The sequence below is a fragment of the Eulemur rufifrons genome, chromosome 8, assembly GCF_041146395.1.
Source record: "Eulemur rufifrons isolate Redbay chromosome 8, OSU_ERuf_1, whole genome shotgun sequence".
Classification (NCBI taxonomy): Eukaryota; Metazoa; Chordata; class Mammalia; order Primates; family Lemuridae; genus Eulemur; species Eulemur rufifrons.
This window is the reverse complement of record NC_090990.1, coordinates 103,223,999-103,242,116: the sequence shown is the minus strand read 5'-3', so window position 1 is coordinate 103,242,116 and position 18,118 is coordinate 103,223,999. Positions and strand designations below refer to the sequence as shown.

The window sequence follows — 18,118 nt, the reverse complement described above, 5'->3', positions numbered from 1 at the left end:
AGCCTAGTCCCTACTGTGTCTTGGGTCTTTCTCCTTTGACAACTGCAGATTCTTGCTTTCGTTCCACATTCTCTGGGAGTTCCTTTCTGGCTTTCCCCCAAGGGCACTAGGGGTCTGCGACACTGGAATGGTAGGGAGAGCCTATTGGAGAAATGGGAAAGAGGGCAGAAGCTGGGTGTCCTAGTTTGGAATTCCCACGTAGGGATCCCCTGGAATGTGGAGGATCTCTCTTGCTCCAGAGATGGAGACTGAAACGGGCTGGGAGTGCTGTTCTCTGCAGGCACGGTGGGCCTCTTTACCCTGTTGGCCGGGCCGTGTTAGATGGGGGCAAGGCCTTTGGGATACATGATCAATGGGCAGCAGAAAGGGTAGGAAAACAGAAATGAGGGCAGGAAATAGACTGAAGTAAAGAAAACTCCAGAGATCATGTTTAGGTTTGGCTGCTACCGATGTGGCCTTCTGGCAGCAGGTTTAATGGTCTGACGGACAGAGGAAGGTGGTGGAGGCTCATGCAGACACAGTACCAGTGTGTGGTCTGTCCCCGTCCTCTTCTCCATAGCCTCAGAGCCCTGGGCTCTAGTTCCTGGAGCCTAGGGGCAAGGGTCGGGGTGGGGATGGGTAACAAAAAAGAAAGGGAGACTGCCTGGTTGAGGAATAGAGACTCCAGGAAGCAAATGGCACTTCCCAGCCCCACCTCTGAGATAATCTTGTAGCGGTGGTTGGCAAGTGGTATTGGTTATTAAAAGATGTAAGTATGTGTGAAGAAAGCCCAGTGGTTAGACTAGCAGACTGCAGCCTTGGTTATGTTTCTTGCTTTGTGTGTGTGGAAGGGGTGGGGGACCAAAGAGGGCTGGACTGACTATAGGGTCTGTATCTGCAGCTCCCTGAGACCCTCAGAGAAGAGAGGACGGGTGGAAAAGCTCAGGGAAGTAGACTCTGTAGCAGAGGCATCACTAGTTGCTGGCACAGTGCAGGCAGGAGGTGGGGCGATGTGTGCTGCTTGGGACTAGGTTCTGGTCCAAGTAGGCTTGGTTCTGTTTTTCCCTTTTTTAATCTGGAGCTGACTTGGCTGGGTCACCAGCGTGGAAGGAAAGGTCAGAAGAGCTTGGCAGTGACCCGGTTACCCCCAGAGTTTTTATCCCCAGAGGGCCGAGGTGCCACAAAATCGAAGGTCATGTGATGTTTGACCCGGCCCTTGCCCTTGCTCCAGAGGGCAATCAGGCCAAAGCAGAGGGTCACTGAGGTGAGGAAGGGGAGGAAGCCGACAGCCAGCACCATAGCCAGGCCTCTGCTATCCAGAAAGAAGGGCCCTGGGATCCCTGGCACGGTGATGTTGAGGTCGGAGAGGGAGCCATTTAATGGTTCAACTTGGATTACTTCCAGCCAGGTCCTCAGGGAGTCATTCCCAGCTACGTTGCTGACCACACAGACATAGGCTCCTCTGTCCCGCAGTTGCACTGAGCGAATCTCCAGTGTCCCATCCTCTAGGACCCTTACTCTCCCAGCCCTTCCCAGCCAAGCCCCCGGAGGCCTCATCCAGGAGACAGTGGGGGCTGGGTCTCCATCTCCAGAGCAGGAGAACACGGCATGCCCCCCCTCCTCTGCAATGACCCATCGAGGCCCTGACTTTCGGATCAGGGCTGGTTTGCAAGTGAAGTGCCCTGGAGGTAGGATGTCTGAAAACTCCCTCAGGCTCTTCCCCTGGACGTGCTGGGGGCCAGCACAGGCAGGAGGGGATGTGCCAAAGTCCAGGTGGTGGCGGAGCCGGAGCAGCCAGAGCAGGCGGCAGTCACAGGTTAGGGGGTTGCCAGACAGCCTCAGGGTGGCCAGTTTGTTTGGAGAAGGGAAGGCTGTTTCCTCTAGTGTCTGAAGGGCATTGTCTGCCACATCTAGGAGGTGGAAGGCAGTCAAGCCATGGAAGGCCTGGGCAGCGATGGAGGTGAGGCATGCCCCTGACAGTCGTAGCTCCTGGAGTCGCACCAGGGGGCTGAGTCTTCGGGCTGGAATGGCTGAGATGGGGTTCTGAGAGAGATCCAGGACTCTGAGGAAGCTCAGGTGGTGCAGTGCTTGGAAGGGCACCGAGCTCAAGTTGCAGCGGGTGATGGCCAGGCTGCTGAGGTTGAGCCCGACCAGGCTCCCAGGGTCCAGCGCCTCCAGAGATGGCCAGTGGTGGATCTCCAGCTCCTTCAGCTGCCCCAGCCCTCGTAACGCTCCAGCTGGCAGCCTCCCAATATCCAGCTCTCGAAGCCTAAGGGCCACTAGTGCTGGGAGACGGGCGAGGGCCAGACCAGGCACTGTGCTGAGGTTGCAGCGCTCCAGGGTGAGGGTGCTCAGCTTGGCCAGCCCTGCAAAGGCTCCTGGGGCCACAAACACCAGGTGGTTGTCCCCAACCTCCAGCTGCTGGAGGTTGCCTAGCTCCCCAAAAGCTCCATCTAGGAAGAGGACAATCTGGTTGAGGCGGAGGTCCAACAGTGTCAGGGCAGACAGGCCTGAGAAGACCCCAGGCCCCATGATTCTGAGCCGATTGCCCTGCAGCCTCAGGGTGAGTAGGCTTTGCAGGCCGTGGAAGGCCCCGGGCTCCAGGGTGGAGAGCTGGTTGTAGCTGAGGTCCAGTTCCTGGAGCAGGCTCAGGCGGGAGAGCATTCCCCGCTGAAGCCCCCACAGGTGGTTCCCACTCAGGTCCAGGAGCTCAGTGTCCAGCGGGAGTCCCCCAGGTACAGCCTCCAGTCGCCTGTGAGCACAGAGCACTGCCCGGGGCTGGGAGCTACAGTCACACACAGCAGGGCAGCTGCCACTGTTCCCTCCGGGCAGGAGGAGCAGGAAAAGGAGGGGGCACCACGGGGTCCAGGCCTGCTTTGGAGCTGTGACCACATCCATTCCCTCTTCAATCCTGAAATAGATGATGACATGGCCCTTTTTGGAAAGGTTTCAGATGATGGTGACCCTGAACTTCCCTGACCTTCCTTACAGAGGAGAGAAATTGGTCTGTCTCAGCATTGCCAGCAAGTAGGGCACAGAACCAGGAAGAGTTCTGATGCACCACCTTCCTGGGCCTTCCTGGGACTCCTCTTTGCGGAATCTCTACTTTCTTCCTCCTCCCAGCCCTGGCTAACTGGCCAAGTGCTTACTAGCTCATGGAACCCTAGTTGAGCTTGATTTCTGTAGGGAAAGTTTTAAGGGAATGGGACAGGGAACAGGAAGGAAGTAACTTTGAGTCTCCTTGTAGTAGGTTTTTCCCTGTGAGATCCAGGAATATCTCAGGTCCCCTCTCCCTGATATCTGTTCTCCTCAAGCTCTGCTCTGTTCCTCTCTGCCCACCCTGGTTCTCCCATTTTATGTACCCATAGCTTTGCCTAAAGCTCAGGGAGATCACATCCTTGGCCCAGAGCTCCGTGTCCTGATTGGAGAGAGGTCCTCACCTTGACTAAGTCACCCACGGCTGGGAAGCATGCAGGCCTCAGCTCTTCCCCCACTCTCTGACCTCCTTTAGCCTGGCCCAGGGCCTGAGCCCTGGACTAGCAAGTTCCAATCCCCCTCAAATGCCTGTGTGGACGATAGCCAGGCTGCACATTAGCCGTGGCCAGGATGCAGGGGGCATTTGACTGAGAAGCCAAGAATGCCCCATAAGAGCCAAAGGGCAACTGCCGCTCACCTACAGATGAAGTTGGGGTGTATGCGGCACCCAAACGATGCCCAAGTTCTGAGTTCTTTTGCTTGGTGCTCAGTCTTAGGCTTCTCTTATATCCCTCCTTATGGTTTTTTGTTTTTAGTCCAGTGTGTGAATCCAAGGGAGAGTTCTTGTCCCCTTTGGCCTGAGCTGCCTGAGTAATTCTCAAGGGACAGATTGTGAGCCAGGGAGGTGTAGGTAAGTGAGGAGGGAGAGCGTCTGAGCAGACACTGTGGAGTGGGAGGAAGGGAGCCCTTGGCTGGCACAGCAGGTGTCTGGGCACAGGCTATGTACAGAGCCTGTCAACTTAAAGTAGGTTTCTGGGTGCCAGGGTCTGGGCAGTATCAGGAAGATGGTGACAACAATGACTACTGGAGGCTGGCTGAGGTGATAGAAAAGGAGTCCTCTAGGTGGTGAGAGCCCCTTGACTCACCCTGCTCAATGCCAACAGGGACCCCAAGGGAGAGGAAGTATTGGAATTGGCAAAGAATGGCCAAAGAAACAGGAGCAAGAGCCCACGGATGCTCCCTGGGAGGCAGCGTGCCTGGTTTCTGCCGAGCTGCAGTGCAACCCTGGTCACTTTTGGGCTTTCAGGCTTCAGCCTCTCTGAGCCCTACGGGGTCAGCTTTCTTCTACTTGCCCCATATTTTTCCATGTGGAACTTGGGAGAGGCAGTTTAAGAGATGGTGATTTCTCCCCTCTTTCTTCCCACTCTATACCCTTCTCTAGAAGGATCATGCATTTAATGGCTGTCTTAGAGACACTTCATAGGATTGTAGTAGTTGGGAAAGTAAAGAAAGAGGCCACAAGAGCAGAGGGATGCAGGAAACTGGTCCGAGGCTCGGGGATGAGGAAGAATAACATGGGGCAAAGGCTGCTGACCAGACTCCTCTTGCCCCTCCCCTGACCTAACAGGTATCCATGGCTCTTCCGTGTTCTTCAGGAAGAGATGTGTCCCAGCCCCCCTCATTCTCCCTGTGCCTGTTCTGGGAAGTCCACCTGACAGCTAGCTTTTCATCACTGCTGCTGCAGTTCCTGCTCATCCTTTTGCTCTGCATTCGGCACAAGTGCAATGAAGCGTGTAAGCCAGCTTTCGTCCCTCCTGCTCCTGCGAGTTTCCTTAGTCCCCAAAGCCTGCTGGGTCGGGGGCCCTGGGGCTAACCCCTTTTATTTACGCGGTGCCTAACAGTCACAAACTTCCCTTGCCAACCTTCAGGCCTATAAGACTGGCCTCTGGCCACTTTGCAGGAAGAGACAGGTGTGAGAACCACTTCTTTCTCTCCTTCAGGGGGGTGGGATCTGGGACACCATTCCCTCAAGGATAAGGAGCTCTCTTTTTGTCTCTATGTGGCAGTCCAGGGACACATTTGAACATGGATATTCTCTTTAAAGCACATTTGATTGAGGGCTGGGACCTGTGTGCGGAGGGCACTCCCGGAGCAGAGATTTACTGAATATCCACACCGATTGTGGGGAAAAACCCTTCCCAGAGGCAGAGGGGGCACTGGGGAGATGGAGGGAGGTCTCCTTAGAGTCCTTCCACTCAGGGGCACCTGCACATTTTAGATTCCCCATCAAAGTCCTATGGGGCGAAGATTAATAGTTGGCCAGGGTGGGGATAGGGGTACAAACCCTCTTGCCTGGATAGGTGCACTGGACTGGCCTTGTCGCTGAGAATATTATGGGAAAGGCAGCTGCAGCTTTGGGACAGAAGGTAGGGGCACTTACCGGAGAAGCTGGCGGGTGACATCAAGTTTGGCACTGCATCTGTCCAGGGCTGGGGGCCCTGTCCCATTCGAGCTGCCCCTCGGGCCCCTGCACCTCCCCCGTGTACCTCACTCCCCACTCCTGCCGCCTGCCCGCCCGCTGCCGCCACCGCCACCGCCACCGCCACCGCCACCGCTGCTGCTGCTGCTGGTGCTGCTGCGGCCGCTGCTGCCAAGACTGAGGTAGAGAAAAGAGCCAGAAAGCATTTCTCCTTTTTCCTCTCTCTCTCTCTCTCTTTTTAAACCAGGCGAGAATGAGTCTGCTGCAACCCTGTTGGTGCAAAATAAATAAATAAAGCAACCTGGGAGGGCTGCAGCAGGCACCACTACAGGATGGCGAGTGAGGGGGAGGAGACCAGAGGGGGGCTCTGGTGCCAAGGAGGGGTCTAACGGATCTGACATCCTGACATCCTACTCGCCCCCCCACTCCCCCTCCCCCGCTCGGAGCTCCAGCCAACCGCCTTCCAGAGGATTGTCTTTTGGGCTCCCAGATGCGTGGCAATTCTGTGCAACCTCTAAATCTAAACGTCCCCTGTGGGTATCATTCATGGGACGGTTCTTGGTGCAGAACACAACGCCCCCTGTGGAGCTTAGTTTGAGGCTCCTTCGGTGAGGGTTCCTGAGGATCAGGTCCCAAGCCTCGTTGGGGAACGCTTGGCCAGGGGCAGAACTAGCTGGAATCTGCGGAACGCTGAGCTGGAACCTGGTCTCCACCCAGGAGCAAGATGGGAGATCTTACTTAAGGCTCCCTCTACCCCCCAACACACACACCTCTTGCCTTTAAAATCATTTTATAAAATAAAGAATGGCACAACTTGGGGTTTATGTTTACTCAGCTAAACCCCTGCCCTGAGAGGAAACTCCCCCCCTCCCTCCCTCATCGTCATTTATCCCTCAGAGGAGGGCTCACAGCTGCTGATAAAGCCGAGGACTTCTGGGGCAAGATCACAGCTGCCCTGCTCCCTGGCCGCCTCTTCCCCAGCCGAGTCAGTGGTGCCCAGTCACTGGGCAGCACGCTTGCATCTGCTTCCCTTCTCTACAGCAAGGCCAGGGCTGGAAAGCAGGCCAAGAAAGTCCTCCCAGGGTCTGGCCTTGGCTTTCTGCTGACCAGTGTCCAGCCACCCCTGCTTCTCTTGGGGCTTCTTGTGGTAGAAGACAGCTGCAGCTGGGATACAGTTGGGACCACCGCAAGTCTAAGACTGGTGGACTGAAGCACCATGGAAATGTTCTAGGGTCCCTCAGGATTGGGACTCTTCCCTGAGGCCACTAGGCTCCTCTGAGCCGTGACCCTCAAGGATGAGAGCGATTGTGTCAGATTAAATGTGTCTATAGAACTGCGTAATTGCAGGTTGAGTCTATATGTGTTTCACCTGTATGCGGATGTGTGTCTCTCATCAGATTTTGCTAACTCCTAAAGTCTATTTTTAAAGTGCACATAAGAGGTTTGAGTTCTAACTCTATATCTGTCTGGGATGCTCTTGGCCTTCATTGTACCCTATTCCCATGCCCAAATCCCATAAAACAATTATCTCTGGCCCTTCACCCCTATCCCATCCAGTTTGTTTTTAGACCCCAGGAAAAGGGCAGGGTGCCCAGCTACTTCCTTGCTGAGCTGGGAGAAAGGGGGAAGGCAGAAAGTCTAAAGATCCAGATTCATGTTATGTACAGGTCCTCTGGGCTCTAGCCGCCAGTCTCTGAGCTTGAGCCATCTCCCCCCGCCAAAGCCCGTGGGGAAATGCAATGAGGTATTTCAAAGGCCTATTCTTAGCTTCTGAGCCCAGAGTTGAGTTTTGTTCATCCAGGGTGTCCTGGGTTCTCCTGTTTCCTTGAGGACAACTTGGTCCCCCTGGAGTTCCTTACATCCCATCCCCCCATGCCTTCCAGAAGCTGGGGGTGAAGGAGGAAATGAGAGGAACAAAGCCGAGGCTGGAGATGGTGTCATCCCCACCCTCTGGCTATTGTCCCACGGTCAGGCAAGCCTGTGGGCAGAAAACCAGTCTCAGCATTTGCTCTCTCCCAAAGAACAGGCGGGGATCACCCTCCCGGATTCACAGGAAAGGTAGAGGCTGAGGGTGGGACAGGGTCCAGGGAGGTGGGCCAGCAGGCTGTAGGGAGAGGAGTCCCTCCTCCACGTCACTTGGACAGCCCCTCAGGTGACTCGATTTCAGTGCTGAAGAGTTCCTTGTAGAGTGGGGGGAAAGCGGCTTGGACCACGATGGGGTGGAGGTGCTGGAAGATCTGCAGCTTTTCCACGTGCTGGCTACACAGGCTCCGAAGCTTCCCCTTGGATGGCAGCTGGAGATGGGATAATGGGAAGGAAGGATCAGCACTTCGTCTCTCTCCCCAGAGCAAAGCAGTCCTCTCATCCTTCCTGGGCTGGGATTAACCCTCCTTGCTTCCCTCCATGCACTTGCACTTTTGGATCCACCAAATCCAAAAGTGACAGTGGAAGTATGTATGCTTCAGGACACTGGAGGTGACAGGAGCTGGTGTGGCACAGGTTGAATGTTTTCTGGATGAAGCCCCCAAATCATGTTCCTGCTGCTGCTAAAAGGAACCTTGTTAAAGACACACCGTATGCTTTTATTATAGTGAATTTCTGGGACTCTCTGTTATACGCTGTTGCATGCCTCTGCCTTTTTTCATCTGGCTCGCCTTTCCCTCAGCTGGATCACCTTTCCCTCATCTGGCTTGCCTTTTCCTCAGCTGGATCATCTTTCCCTCATCTGGCTCGCCTTTCCCTCAGCTGGATCACCTTTCCCTCATCTGGATCGCCTTTCCAGCTCTTCCTTGCTTGGCTAATTCTCACTCGCCTCCAAGTGTCACCTCTTCTGGGAATATTTCCCTAACTCCCCCGTCTGGATTAAGGGCCCTTCCTTTGGGCTTGCAGCACTTCCCACGCCGGAGGAAAACGATCCAATGTGTCTGCCTTCCCACTCAGACATAAGCTCCTGAGGTAGGGTTTCTCTCCCTGTCTGTACCTTCTGAACCCATCACAATGCTTGGCACACGGCAAACAGACTTTCTAAGCAGGTACCCAGCACTGCAAGTAGTAACTAACATTATGCTGGCACTCAGCCAGAGGAGGAACGAAAAAGGCACAGAAACCCATGAAGAGACAGAGGCAGGGAGACTTCACTGGAGAAAAGCTGAAAGAACCATTTATCTCCTGCAGTTTCCTATACAACTAAGAGAGGCTCACAAATACCTCTCGCCAGCCCTTCCCTCCTGTGCCCTGGCTCAGTCCCTGAGAAGTCAGGGACCGGCGGGCAGCGGGGTGGCCCCTCCACATCTCTTGGATTCATTCTCTTCATCGCCACTGCTTTACTCTGTGGTTGTCAGGGCCACTGCAATGGCTTCATTCATTCGTTCAGCAAATATTTGTTGAGAACCTATCTGAATCTGGGCTAGGCACCGTGATGGGCTCTGGTGATATATCAGTGAATAAAATATAATCTCTACCTTTATTAAATTTATATTCCGAGGGCCGGGCGAGGTGGCTCACACCTGTAATCCTAGCACTCTGGGAAGCCAAGGTGGGAGGATCGCTCGAGCTTAGGAGTTCGAGACCAGCCTGAGCAAGAGCGAGACCCCCATCTCTACTAAAAAAATAGAAAGAAATGATTTGGACAGCTAAAAATATATAGAGAAAAAATTAGCTGGGCATGGTGACACATGCCTGTAGTCCCAGCTGCTGGGGAGGCTGAGGCAGAAGGATTGCTTGAGCCCAGGAGTTTGAGGTTGCTGTGAGCTAGGCTGATGCCACGGCACTCTAGCCCGGCCAACAGAGTGAGACTCTGTCTCAAAAAAAAAAAAAAATTTACATTCCAGTGAGGAAGCCAGAAAATAAATATATATCAGATAGTAAGTTCTTTAAAGAAAACTAGGCCGGGCGCGGTGGCTCACGCCTGTAATCCTAGCACTCTGGGAGGCCGAGGTGGGCGGATCGTTTGAGCTCAGGAGTTCGAGACCAGCCTGAGCAAGAGCGAGACCCCATCTCTACTAAAAATAGAAAGAAATTATATGGACAGCTAAAAATATATATACAAAAAATTAGCCGGGCATGGTGGCGCATGCCTGTAGTCCCAGCTACTCGGGAGGCTGAGACAGGAGGATCCCTTGAGCTCAGGAGTTTGAGGTTGCTGTGAGCTAGGCTGACGCCACGGCACTCACTCTAGCCTGGGCAACAGAGTGAGACTCTGTCTCAAAAAAAAAAAAAAAAAAAGAAAAGAAAACTAAAGCAAGGTAAGGGGGGAGAGGGCTTTTTGTGTGGGGTAACTGGTTAGGGTGAACCTCTCCTGGAGCAAACCATTTGGAAAAGTGGGGGAAGAGCTGTCAGGCGACTGTAACAGCAGGTACAAAACCTTGAGGTGCAACTGGGCTTGATGTGCCCAAGGAACAGCAAGGAAGCCAGTGTGGTTGGAATGGGTGGTTGAGGGACCAGGGGAAGATAGATGAGGGAGAAGGCAGGGGTTGGCCATGACAGAGACTCTAGATTTGACTCCCAGCAGGATAGGCAGCTATAGGAGGGTTGGGAATAGGAGAGGGACGTGATGTGATTGCTTTTACAAAGGGACATTGTGGGTGCTGTGTGACTGCCATGGGGCAGACAAGGATAGAGCAGGAGTCCCTAGGAGGCCTCTTTCATAGTCCAAGTGTAAGGTGAGGGCTGGCGGGTGGCAGTGGGGGAGGGGACGCATTGTGAAAGTGGATTCAACCAGATTTGCTTTCCAATTGCTCTCCCAAGTTCCAGTCTCTCCTCCTTCAAATCTGTCCTGTAGTAGATTAAAGTTCAAGCTCTTTAGAATCGAGACTGTTTAAGACAAGTCATTCGTGTATCCTTAACACCCAGCCCTGTGCCCCACACATAGCAAGGGCCTTCTTGAATGATTACACACACACTTCCTTTACACTGGCTCCAAAGTAAATTGCCTAAATAACAGCTCTGATTATATCCTTTTTCTAGCCTTTGGGGCTCTCCATTATCTAGAAATAAAGCCTTAATTCTTATATGGCATTGAAAGTCCTCTCTGATCTGCCCCTGACCTAATTTTTCAGGTTTATCTTCTGCTACTCTTCTGCCCCTTCAGTCTCTCCCAGCTCCTGATCTTACCCTTTAGCCAGAATGTACCACGAGCTAGTGTCCACATATGCACCATTTGCCTCCTTATTTTTTTGCTTGTATTGTTCCCTAAGCCTGGAATGCCTGCCCCACCCCCACGAATGCCTGTTAAAATTGTATATCTTTCATGGCCTAGTTTAAATGTCATTTTCTCTAGGAAGCATTCATGATCCATCCCTTTTACCTCCAAATTATTTCTAATCTCTGTTTAACACACAACATAACATTTCCCTAATATCTCTTATTAATATATTGGGGGGACAGTGATGTGGTGGAAAGAGCACTGGGATTAAATCTTGCATTTAGCCCATAAAAAATCATATAAGCAAGTCACTGAAGTCTCCTTATTGTTACAGGGAGATTTTAACACCTGTCCTGTTGACTGGGTTGCCATGAGGTTGAGAGCATGTCAGTGAAGGCACTTTGTTAATAGCATTATTATTATATCACGTGCCACATCCTATTCTACATTAGAGTTATTGGTACACAAATCTCTCCTTCATGCCAAGTTAAGATCTCTTGGCGGGGCAACACCCGAGTTTCTGTATCTTTCCATAGCGCTTTGTATAAGCAGGTGCTGGGTAAGCGCTGGCTATATTAAACTGAATTGTTCCCTGGAGGTACCTCCCAATTGCAGGCTCTCTAACTTTCCAGTTTTTACGCTGCTGAGTTCCCACTGCCATTGCGAGCTCTCTTACATGACGTGGCCCTGTACCTGCAGACCCTGGCCCTCAGGAGCCCTGCTGTCCCAGATCTGGCACTGGGCCTGCCCTCCTCTACCCCAGGGACTGTTCCTACCTTTGCCAGGATGCCTTGGCGATGAGTCTTGCAGAGATGATGATGAAAGGCCAGCTCCAGATTGTACTGCAGCTGTTCTACTTTCCTTTTCTCTTGGAGCCCTGGCCGGTCTGAAGGAGGGGGTGGGACCATAGCAAGAAGAAAGAACATGGATGTTAACTCCTCAAAAAAGGCTGTCTTTTTTGACATCTGTGCTGACTAGAGGCCTTCTCAGCTGAGTGTGTGTGTGTGTGAGTGTGTGTGTGTGTGTGTGTGTGTGTCTTGTTTTGATAATGGTTAACTCTGGGACCTGGGGGTTGGCTAGCTGTCTACAAGGAAAACTGGGGAGAAATGACAGGGATGAGAATGTCTAATCTCCTAACTCCAAACTACTCTCTCCCAGGTAACCTGATATTTCACATAGCTCATTCAATGCCAGGAACTAGGATTCTGCTATGGGGAGAAAAAAGAGTTGGAAGAGGGCTCCTCCGACCCCTACCAAAGATGGCTCCTGATAGGGGGTGGCCTTCCTGAAGCCACCCAGGCCAGCACCAGGGGCTTTGCAGCTGTCTGTGGCTAACTTCAACACAAAAACCACCTTTGCCCTGGTTCCATAAAATACTCAGAAATCTTCTTTAAAGTTTTTATTTCCACTTTGAGGGGCATGTTTAGGTCTCTACTCATTGGCAGAGCCAGAAGACTGATACTCTTGATCTGCACACTCCGGTTAGTGGCTTGACCCACTTCCCCGGGTTCTCTGACTACTCAGCACTCAGCAGGCTCAGGCCAACCCCTCCATTCCAGTGGAGTGGATGTGAGAGTCCTGCCGTTAAGGGCATACAGTCTCAACATGAGTTCACACAGAGCAGTGATTCTCAATCATGGTGGCCTGAGGGAGGCTATTAAAATTCGGGTGCATCCCTGATCAATTACAGATGGTCCCCAACTTGCGATGATTTGACTTACTATTTTTAACTTTACGATGGTGCAAAGGCAATACATATTCAGTAGAAACCGTACTTCGAGTACTCACACAACCATTCTGTTTTTCACTTTAGTACAGTATTCAATAAATTACATGAGATATTCAGCACTTTATCATAAAATAGGCTTTGTATTAGATGATTTTACCCAACCATAGGCTAATGTAAGTGTTCTGAGAACGTTTAAGGTGAGCTAAGCTAAGCTATGACGTTTGGTAGATTAGGTGTATTAAATGCACTTTCGATTTAGGATATTTTCAGCTTACGATGGGTTTATTGTAAGTTGGGGAGCATCCATCTGTACGTTGGAATCTCTGGAAATGGGACGTAGGCTGAAATAGTCTTTAAAGCTCTCCAGGTGATTCTAATGGCATCACTGACACAGACTAACAATCAGACACTTTTCTATCAGGGAAGGGGCTCACTTCCTCTCAATCTCAGTTCTCTCCACTTCTACGATCCCACCGTTGGCTGCTCTTGTCCGTCTCTGAGGCGCCTCTGAATCTTCAACTCATTTTATTTTATGGCAATGTTGGGTGGGGCTCATTCTGCTATTTAAAGTGATTTCCCAGATTTAACCACACCTGCAGACTCTTCAATATCTGCCATGCCCCTGATACCTGAATGTCCTTTACCCAAGCCCAGCGACACTCACTGGCATTGATGAGAACAAGGGCTGTGTAGAGGGCAATCTCGTCCTCGGACAAGCGCAAGGCACTTAGGGAGCGGGAGAAATCAAAGATGGAGCTGATAAGCTCGCTGCAGCCTGATGGAGTGGAAATGAGAAGAATAAGTGGGTGGGTGAGATTGTGGTGCCCAAGGACACCGCCCCCTGGTGTTTGGAGCAGGAGGACAATCTGCTTTTAAAACAGGGTGCCCGGGTCATGAAGTTTTGTGTGGGGTTGGCATCAGAATCCTCTCTCTCATTTCTCCCTGCCCCTCACCCAAGGCTCGGAACAGCTCTGTGCCACCGTATTTGCCTTCAAAAAAGACTGTGTGGTTGTCAGCGTTGTAGGCCCGGCACATCCTAACCAGCACCACTTCCATTGCTCCTGCAAAGTGGGAGGAAAAACGCAGGAACAGCGTCAAGCGAAGCCAGGAATCCGTCTCCGACCGCCTCGGCATCCCGGTTTCCTTAAGCCCCCCTCCATTTGGCCCTACTCCATTCCATGCTCTTCCCCCTCTACCACCCCGGTCCTGCCCACCCATCCCTGGGCACCTGCTTTTAGTAGCACGATCTGGTCATTCTGGCACAGCTCCATAAAGCCTGAGAGCCTCTTCGCAAACTCCACCACGTACTGAATGGCCTCGGTGAGGCGGTGGGCACAGCGTTCCCACATCTCCCACATTGACTGCGGGGAGGGAGGGGGATCTCGCTGCAGCGCTCTGCATGGCCCTGCGATCCCCCCCAGCCCCTGGGAGCCCCGCCTGATAGGGTGGCAGGGCTGGGTTCTGGGCTCCCACATTCTCAATACTGGCATTTTGAAAAGCCTATTTTTTGCCAAATGCACTCAGGGGTCAGTTCCTGTCAGTTGGCCCCACATACTGAACACCCACCAGCTACTGACACTGAGTTAGCTGTTGTGGGGGAATTAAAAACATATGAGATACAGCTTTGCCCTCAAACAATTTGATCTTGAGGTGAAAAAGACATACTGCTTCCCCTCCCCCCACAAAGGACATGCCCAAGGTCTTAATAACCTAGAGAAGCAAATGTGAAGTTCCAAATGAGTATTTTTACAGCAGGTGGTATTGTCAGAGTGTGACAGAAGAGAGAGAATAAACTTGGGGGTCTGATAGATATGAATTTGACTTTGGCTCCACCACATTGGGACCTTGAGGAAGTCTACTAACTCCTCAGAGCTCAGTTTCCCGGTCTGCTAAAAATAGGAATAAAGGCCAGGCACAGTGGATCACGCCTGTAATCCTAGCACTTTGGGAGACAGAGACAGGAGGATTGCTTGAGGCCAGGAGTTCAAGACCAGCCTGAGCAAGAGTAAGACCCTGTCTGTACAAAAAATAGAAAAAATCAGCCAGGTGTGGTGGCAGGTGTCTGTCCCAGCTACTCAGGAGGCTGAGACAGAGGATCACTTGAGCCCAGGAATTTGAGGTTACAGTGAGCTATGATGATGCCACTGCACTCTAGCCTGGGTGATAGAGTGAGACCCTGTCTCAAAAAAAAAAAAAAAAAAAAAGGAAGAAATGCCATCCTCATAGATTGATTGTAATGGTTGAAGATAATTACATAAAGCATTTAGTACAATGCCTGGCAGAGAAGGGGTGTTTAATAAATAGGCATCAGGGTTCTGATTATTGTTACTATTGATGGAGGAGGAGGAAGGAAAGTACATCAAGTCTGGGTGGTAGAGGAGGTAGGATGAAGGCCAGGTAAAATTTCAATAGGCAAGGGCTAAGGAAAAGCACTCATCTATCTGCTAGGGTGTAGACACACACACAAATACACACATGCTCACAACCATACTTAAAAGTGGTGCACACGCTTGTTGGCCAGCCTGTGTCTGTGATGTCCTGCCCGCCCCAGCCCCCACGAGTGTGCAGGTAGCCTTCTCTCCCTGTGCTGGTGGGATGTCCTCCCTTCCTGCGTGGTCTCCTGGCCTCACCTTCCTCTGGTAGCTAGTCACCTCCTCCCGGGAGAAGATGTTGGAGCGCTGCTGCAGCAGGTCCTCCAGCCGCAGCTGACATGTTTCTCGGTAGGACTTACAGACGTTCTGCACCAGGTGCTCTGGGGCCAGAGAAGGAAGGCATGGCTGACCCCAGCCAGCTCCTACTCCCACCCATTCAAGGTCATTTCTCTGCCTGTCCTGTCTTACTCTGCCTCCTCCCTCGGCCCCTTGTCCAGGACCTCTCAACCCCTTGTCCAGGACCCCTCAACCCTCCTGGCCTTATGTTTGGTTAATATGGGGTGCTGGCCGAAGCCCCTCCCTCATCTTCTCCACCCCCTCCACCTCCTCAGCTGCTCACCTATCTCCGTAAGGGAGGCATAAGGCGCCTCTGGTGTGCTGCAGAAACTGGGGCTGCAGTAGCTGTCTGGGCCCTGTCTTGGCTCCCCAAGCCCAGGATGCCTGGATTCCTCAAAGTGAAGTCCACGTCTGTCAGGGCTCAGCTGGCTGCCTGGGCTATAGAAGCTCTCTCTGCCCTCAGCCTTGCCCCGCTCAGGGCTGTATTCAAGGTGGTATGAGGCCCCGTTGAGCCCTGCCTTGGCCAAGTTGTTGGAATATGAGGGCCCAGAGCCCGAGGCTCTGAGGAGGCCAGGGGGACAGGCAGAGGCCTCGGGCAGGTCAGGAGAGGAGCCCAGGGGCAGCTGCCCATCTGGGAGCCCCAAGGTGTAGGTGGGTGTGTCTGCGCCTTGGCCCCCTGCTGGAGGGGTCTTGGCTGCTTGTTCCTGCTGCTGCTGCTGCTGCAGTTGTTTCTGCACTTCTGCATGCAGGCTGTCCCTCTGCTTCTTGGACATGCGGCCAAATTTGACAGCTGAAAGAGATCCAGGAATTAGGAGTTTATGAGGCGGGAGAACACGGTCCAGGGCAGGGGCAACAGGCATTTTGGTTAGTACAGGACTAACTTGCTACTCCCTGAATAGCCGGCTCCAAGCACAGCTTCTCCAGCATTTAGGGAGCTTATGTTCAAGCTCCCTTCCACCTCTCACTCTCGTTTGCTTCAGGATCTGTCCAGCCTGCCACTTCCATCTCCTGAGCAAAATCTTCTAAGTTCTAAACCAGCTTCTAACAGTGGCAGAATCCAAGGACTGCATCTGGGTTGGGGATTCTGGCCTCCTGATGTTGGGGCTGGGGTGGTCGAGCAGAGGGCCTCAAGCTGTATTGGGGTCACCCCGCCTGTCTGTGGGGGCCAGAGGAAGAGGAGGGCTGAGAACACAGGTCTCCCTGTGGTCAGGCCTGCAGGCTCCCTGGTGACCTAGATACTCACCACAGCCCAACCCGGTCTCCGCGGCTCGTTTCTGAACATCCTCTTCTGCTCTCTCTTTCCTGCCTTTTCACTCCCCCCGCCACCCCTCCCAGGTGTGGGGGCACAGCCCCTCGCCCCGCCTGCCCCTTTGCACCCCTGCGTGCTTCCTTTCGCTTTGTTATTTTGGGCACTGAAAAGTGCTGACAGGCTCCTTCTGGCTCCTCGTCACCTCATGCCTCCCCCAGCCCCGCCCTGGCTCCTTCTGTGGTGGGGGGCGTGGGGGCACCGGTGAGGAGGTGGTGGGCGAGGAAGGTGGAGAAGGCCCAGGAACCCCGCCCCGCCCCCGCTCCATGCCTTCTGGGTAGTTCAAAGGCTGACTCTGGCTCCACTGCTAGCCATAGCCCATGTCCCAGGACAGGAATGGGGACCTGGGGAGGGAGATGGAATAAGACCTAGAACCACTGGGTAGGAGGGAAAGATGTGGTAACCGGATGGGAGATGGGCCAGAGGGGAGCACAGTGAGGATGCAGCTCCAGGAAGAAGTGCCAAACAAGAGGTCTGGGACCTTGGGAAAAAGAGGTTTGTTCTAGCAAAGCCTAAAGTTGGGGATTTGGAAGAGCTTTGATGGGGATGACCATCAAAGGGGTGGAAGAGATAGGGGCTGTCAGAAGGAGGAATAGAGAGCCGACCTCTGGAAGGGCAGTTTTGCAGGTTAACATGTGTAGCACCGCAGGCCAGGCTGCCCCTCCGGAGATACCAGGAAAACCCCAGGGAGCTGCCTGCTTGGCCTCACCATCTCGGGACATGCCCAGCGCCAGGCATTTCTGCAGGCGGCAATGCTGGCACCGGTTTCGGCTAGTGCGGTCGATGGGGCAGTTCTGCTGACGGGTACAGGAGTAGGCCACGTTACAGTGCTGGCTCCGGCGGAAGAAACCCTGGGGAAGGCAGGTGGAGACCAGGGCTGCTTATCCTGGCCAGGGCCAGCTCGCTCCTGAGGGCCTCTGACCCACAAGCTCTGGCCCCGGCTTTTCCACATCCTGCAACCTGTCAGTTTTCTCTTCTCCATTTCTTTGTGTAATTGCAATTTGTCCTGCAGTCATTTTCCCAGCTTAAGACAAGACCCTCCCTGTGTTCAGGGCCCTCCAGGGAGGCACCATCCAGGCAGTTCCCTCTCTGCCTCAGGAGACCATTCCTGGAGTCAGAACAAAGGCCATTAAGCCCCTTCTCCATCTCTAATGAGACTCTGTGTGTGTGTGTGTCTGTCTGTCTGTGCATACACATGCCTACAACTCACCTTACACCCTTCACAGGTGATAACCCCGTAGTGGATCCCAGATGACTTGTCCCCACAGATTTTGCAAGGGATCACTTCAATTTGTGCTGGAAGAAAGAAAGAGAAGTAGGTCAGCCCAGGAGCTTTTTCTACCACCATGAACCTGGGCTGTGGATACAGGTGCCTGGTGCTTCCCCCGTCTCCAAGCAGCTCCAGCTTGCTGTTTCCCTCCTGCAACCTGGAAGGGGAAGTGAAGTGCCAAATGCTTCTCAGCAAAGAGTCAGAGGAAGATGTTTTTTGTTTCCCAGAGGGGGGTAGTGTTGAGGGGGCAGCTGGGAGTTGTATCAGCACTACAGAGGCAGAGAAAGCAGCTGCGGGGAGGCCACCTGTTCAGCCCTTCAAGTCAAAAAGCTCCAGTTGCCTCCCTCCTGCCTTGGGCCATAGGAGTCCTCACGACCTCACAACACCTGCTTCCCGCCCAAGGGGTTTCCTCTGTGCCTCCCTCCCCCACTGGGGCTCAGCTCCCATGGGCAGAGTGTAGGGCATGGCAGGAAGATGTGGTACACCAGGCAGGAGGCATCTGAGGGCTGGGCAGAGATGCCAGGCATT

The 18,118-nt window shown here is 53.1% G+C and overlaps 2 protein-coding genes across 5 annotated transcripts in view; both read right to left on the bottom strand.

The window, feature by feature from the left end:
• Window positions 1-462: 462 nt before the first annotated feature.
• LINGO4 (leucine rich repeat and Ig domain containing 4) lies at window positions 463-3,725 on the bottom strand. The gene is made up of 2 exons (XM_069480583.1): window positions 3,653-3,725; window positions 463-2,890 (listed from the first exon to the last, which is right to left on the bottom strand). Exon 2 carries the CDS (start codon window positions 2,875-2,877, stop codon window positions 1,096-1,098), a length of 1,782 nt encoding a protein of 593 aa, XP_069336684.1. The 5' UTR covers window positions 2,878-2,890; window positions 3,653-3,725; the 3' UTR covers window positions 463-1,095.
• The window catches only part of RORC (RAR related orphan receptor C), a 28,479-nt gene continuing 14,085 nt past the window's right edge, over window positions 3,725-18,118 (bottom strand). For 2 of the 4 annotated variants that reach the window (XM_069480578.1, XM_069480580.1), the window contains 9 exons: window positions 17,531-17,616; window positions 17,030-17,171; window positions 15,298-15,804; window positions 14,937-15,058; window positions 13,535-13,667; window positions 13,260-13,367; window positions 12,971-13,081; window positions 11,354-11,463; window positions 3,725-7,728 (listed from right to left, as the gene is read on the bottom strand). In XM_069480578.1, the coding sequence (XP_069336679.1) occupies window positions 7,567-7,728; window positions 11,354-11,463; window positions 12,971-13,081; window positions 13,260-13,367; window positions 13,535-13,667; window positions 14,937-15,058; window positions 15,298-15,804; window positions 17,030-17,171; window positions 17,531-17,616 (1,481 nt within the window). In that variant the 3' untranslated portion in view covers window positions 3,725-7,566. The other 2 variants (XM_069480579.1, XM_069480581.1) reach the window with 2 other exon arrangements.

Bases quoted from the DNA above. Each gene is read 5' to 3' on its own strand.
- LINGO4 (XM_069480583.1), bottom strand. From the start codon at position 2,877: ATGGATGTGGTCACAGCTCCAAAGCAGGCCTGGACCCCGTGGTGCCCC.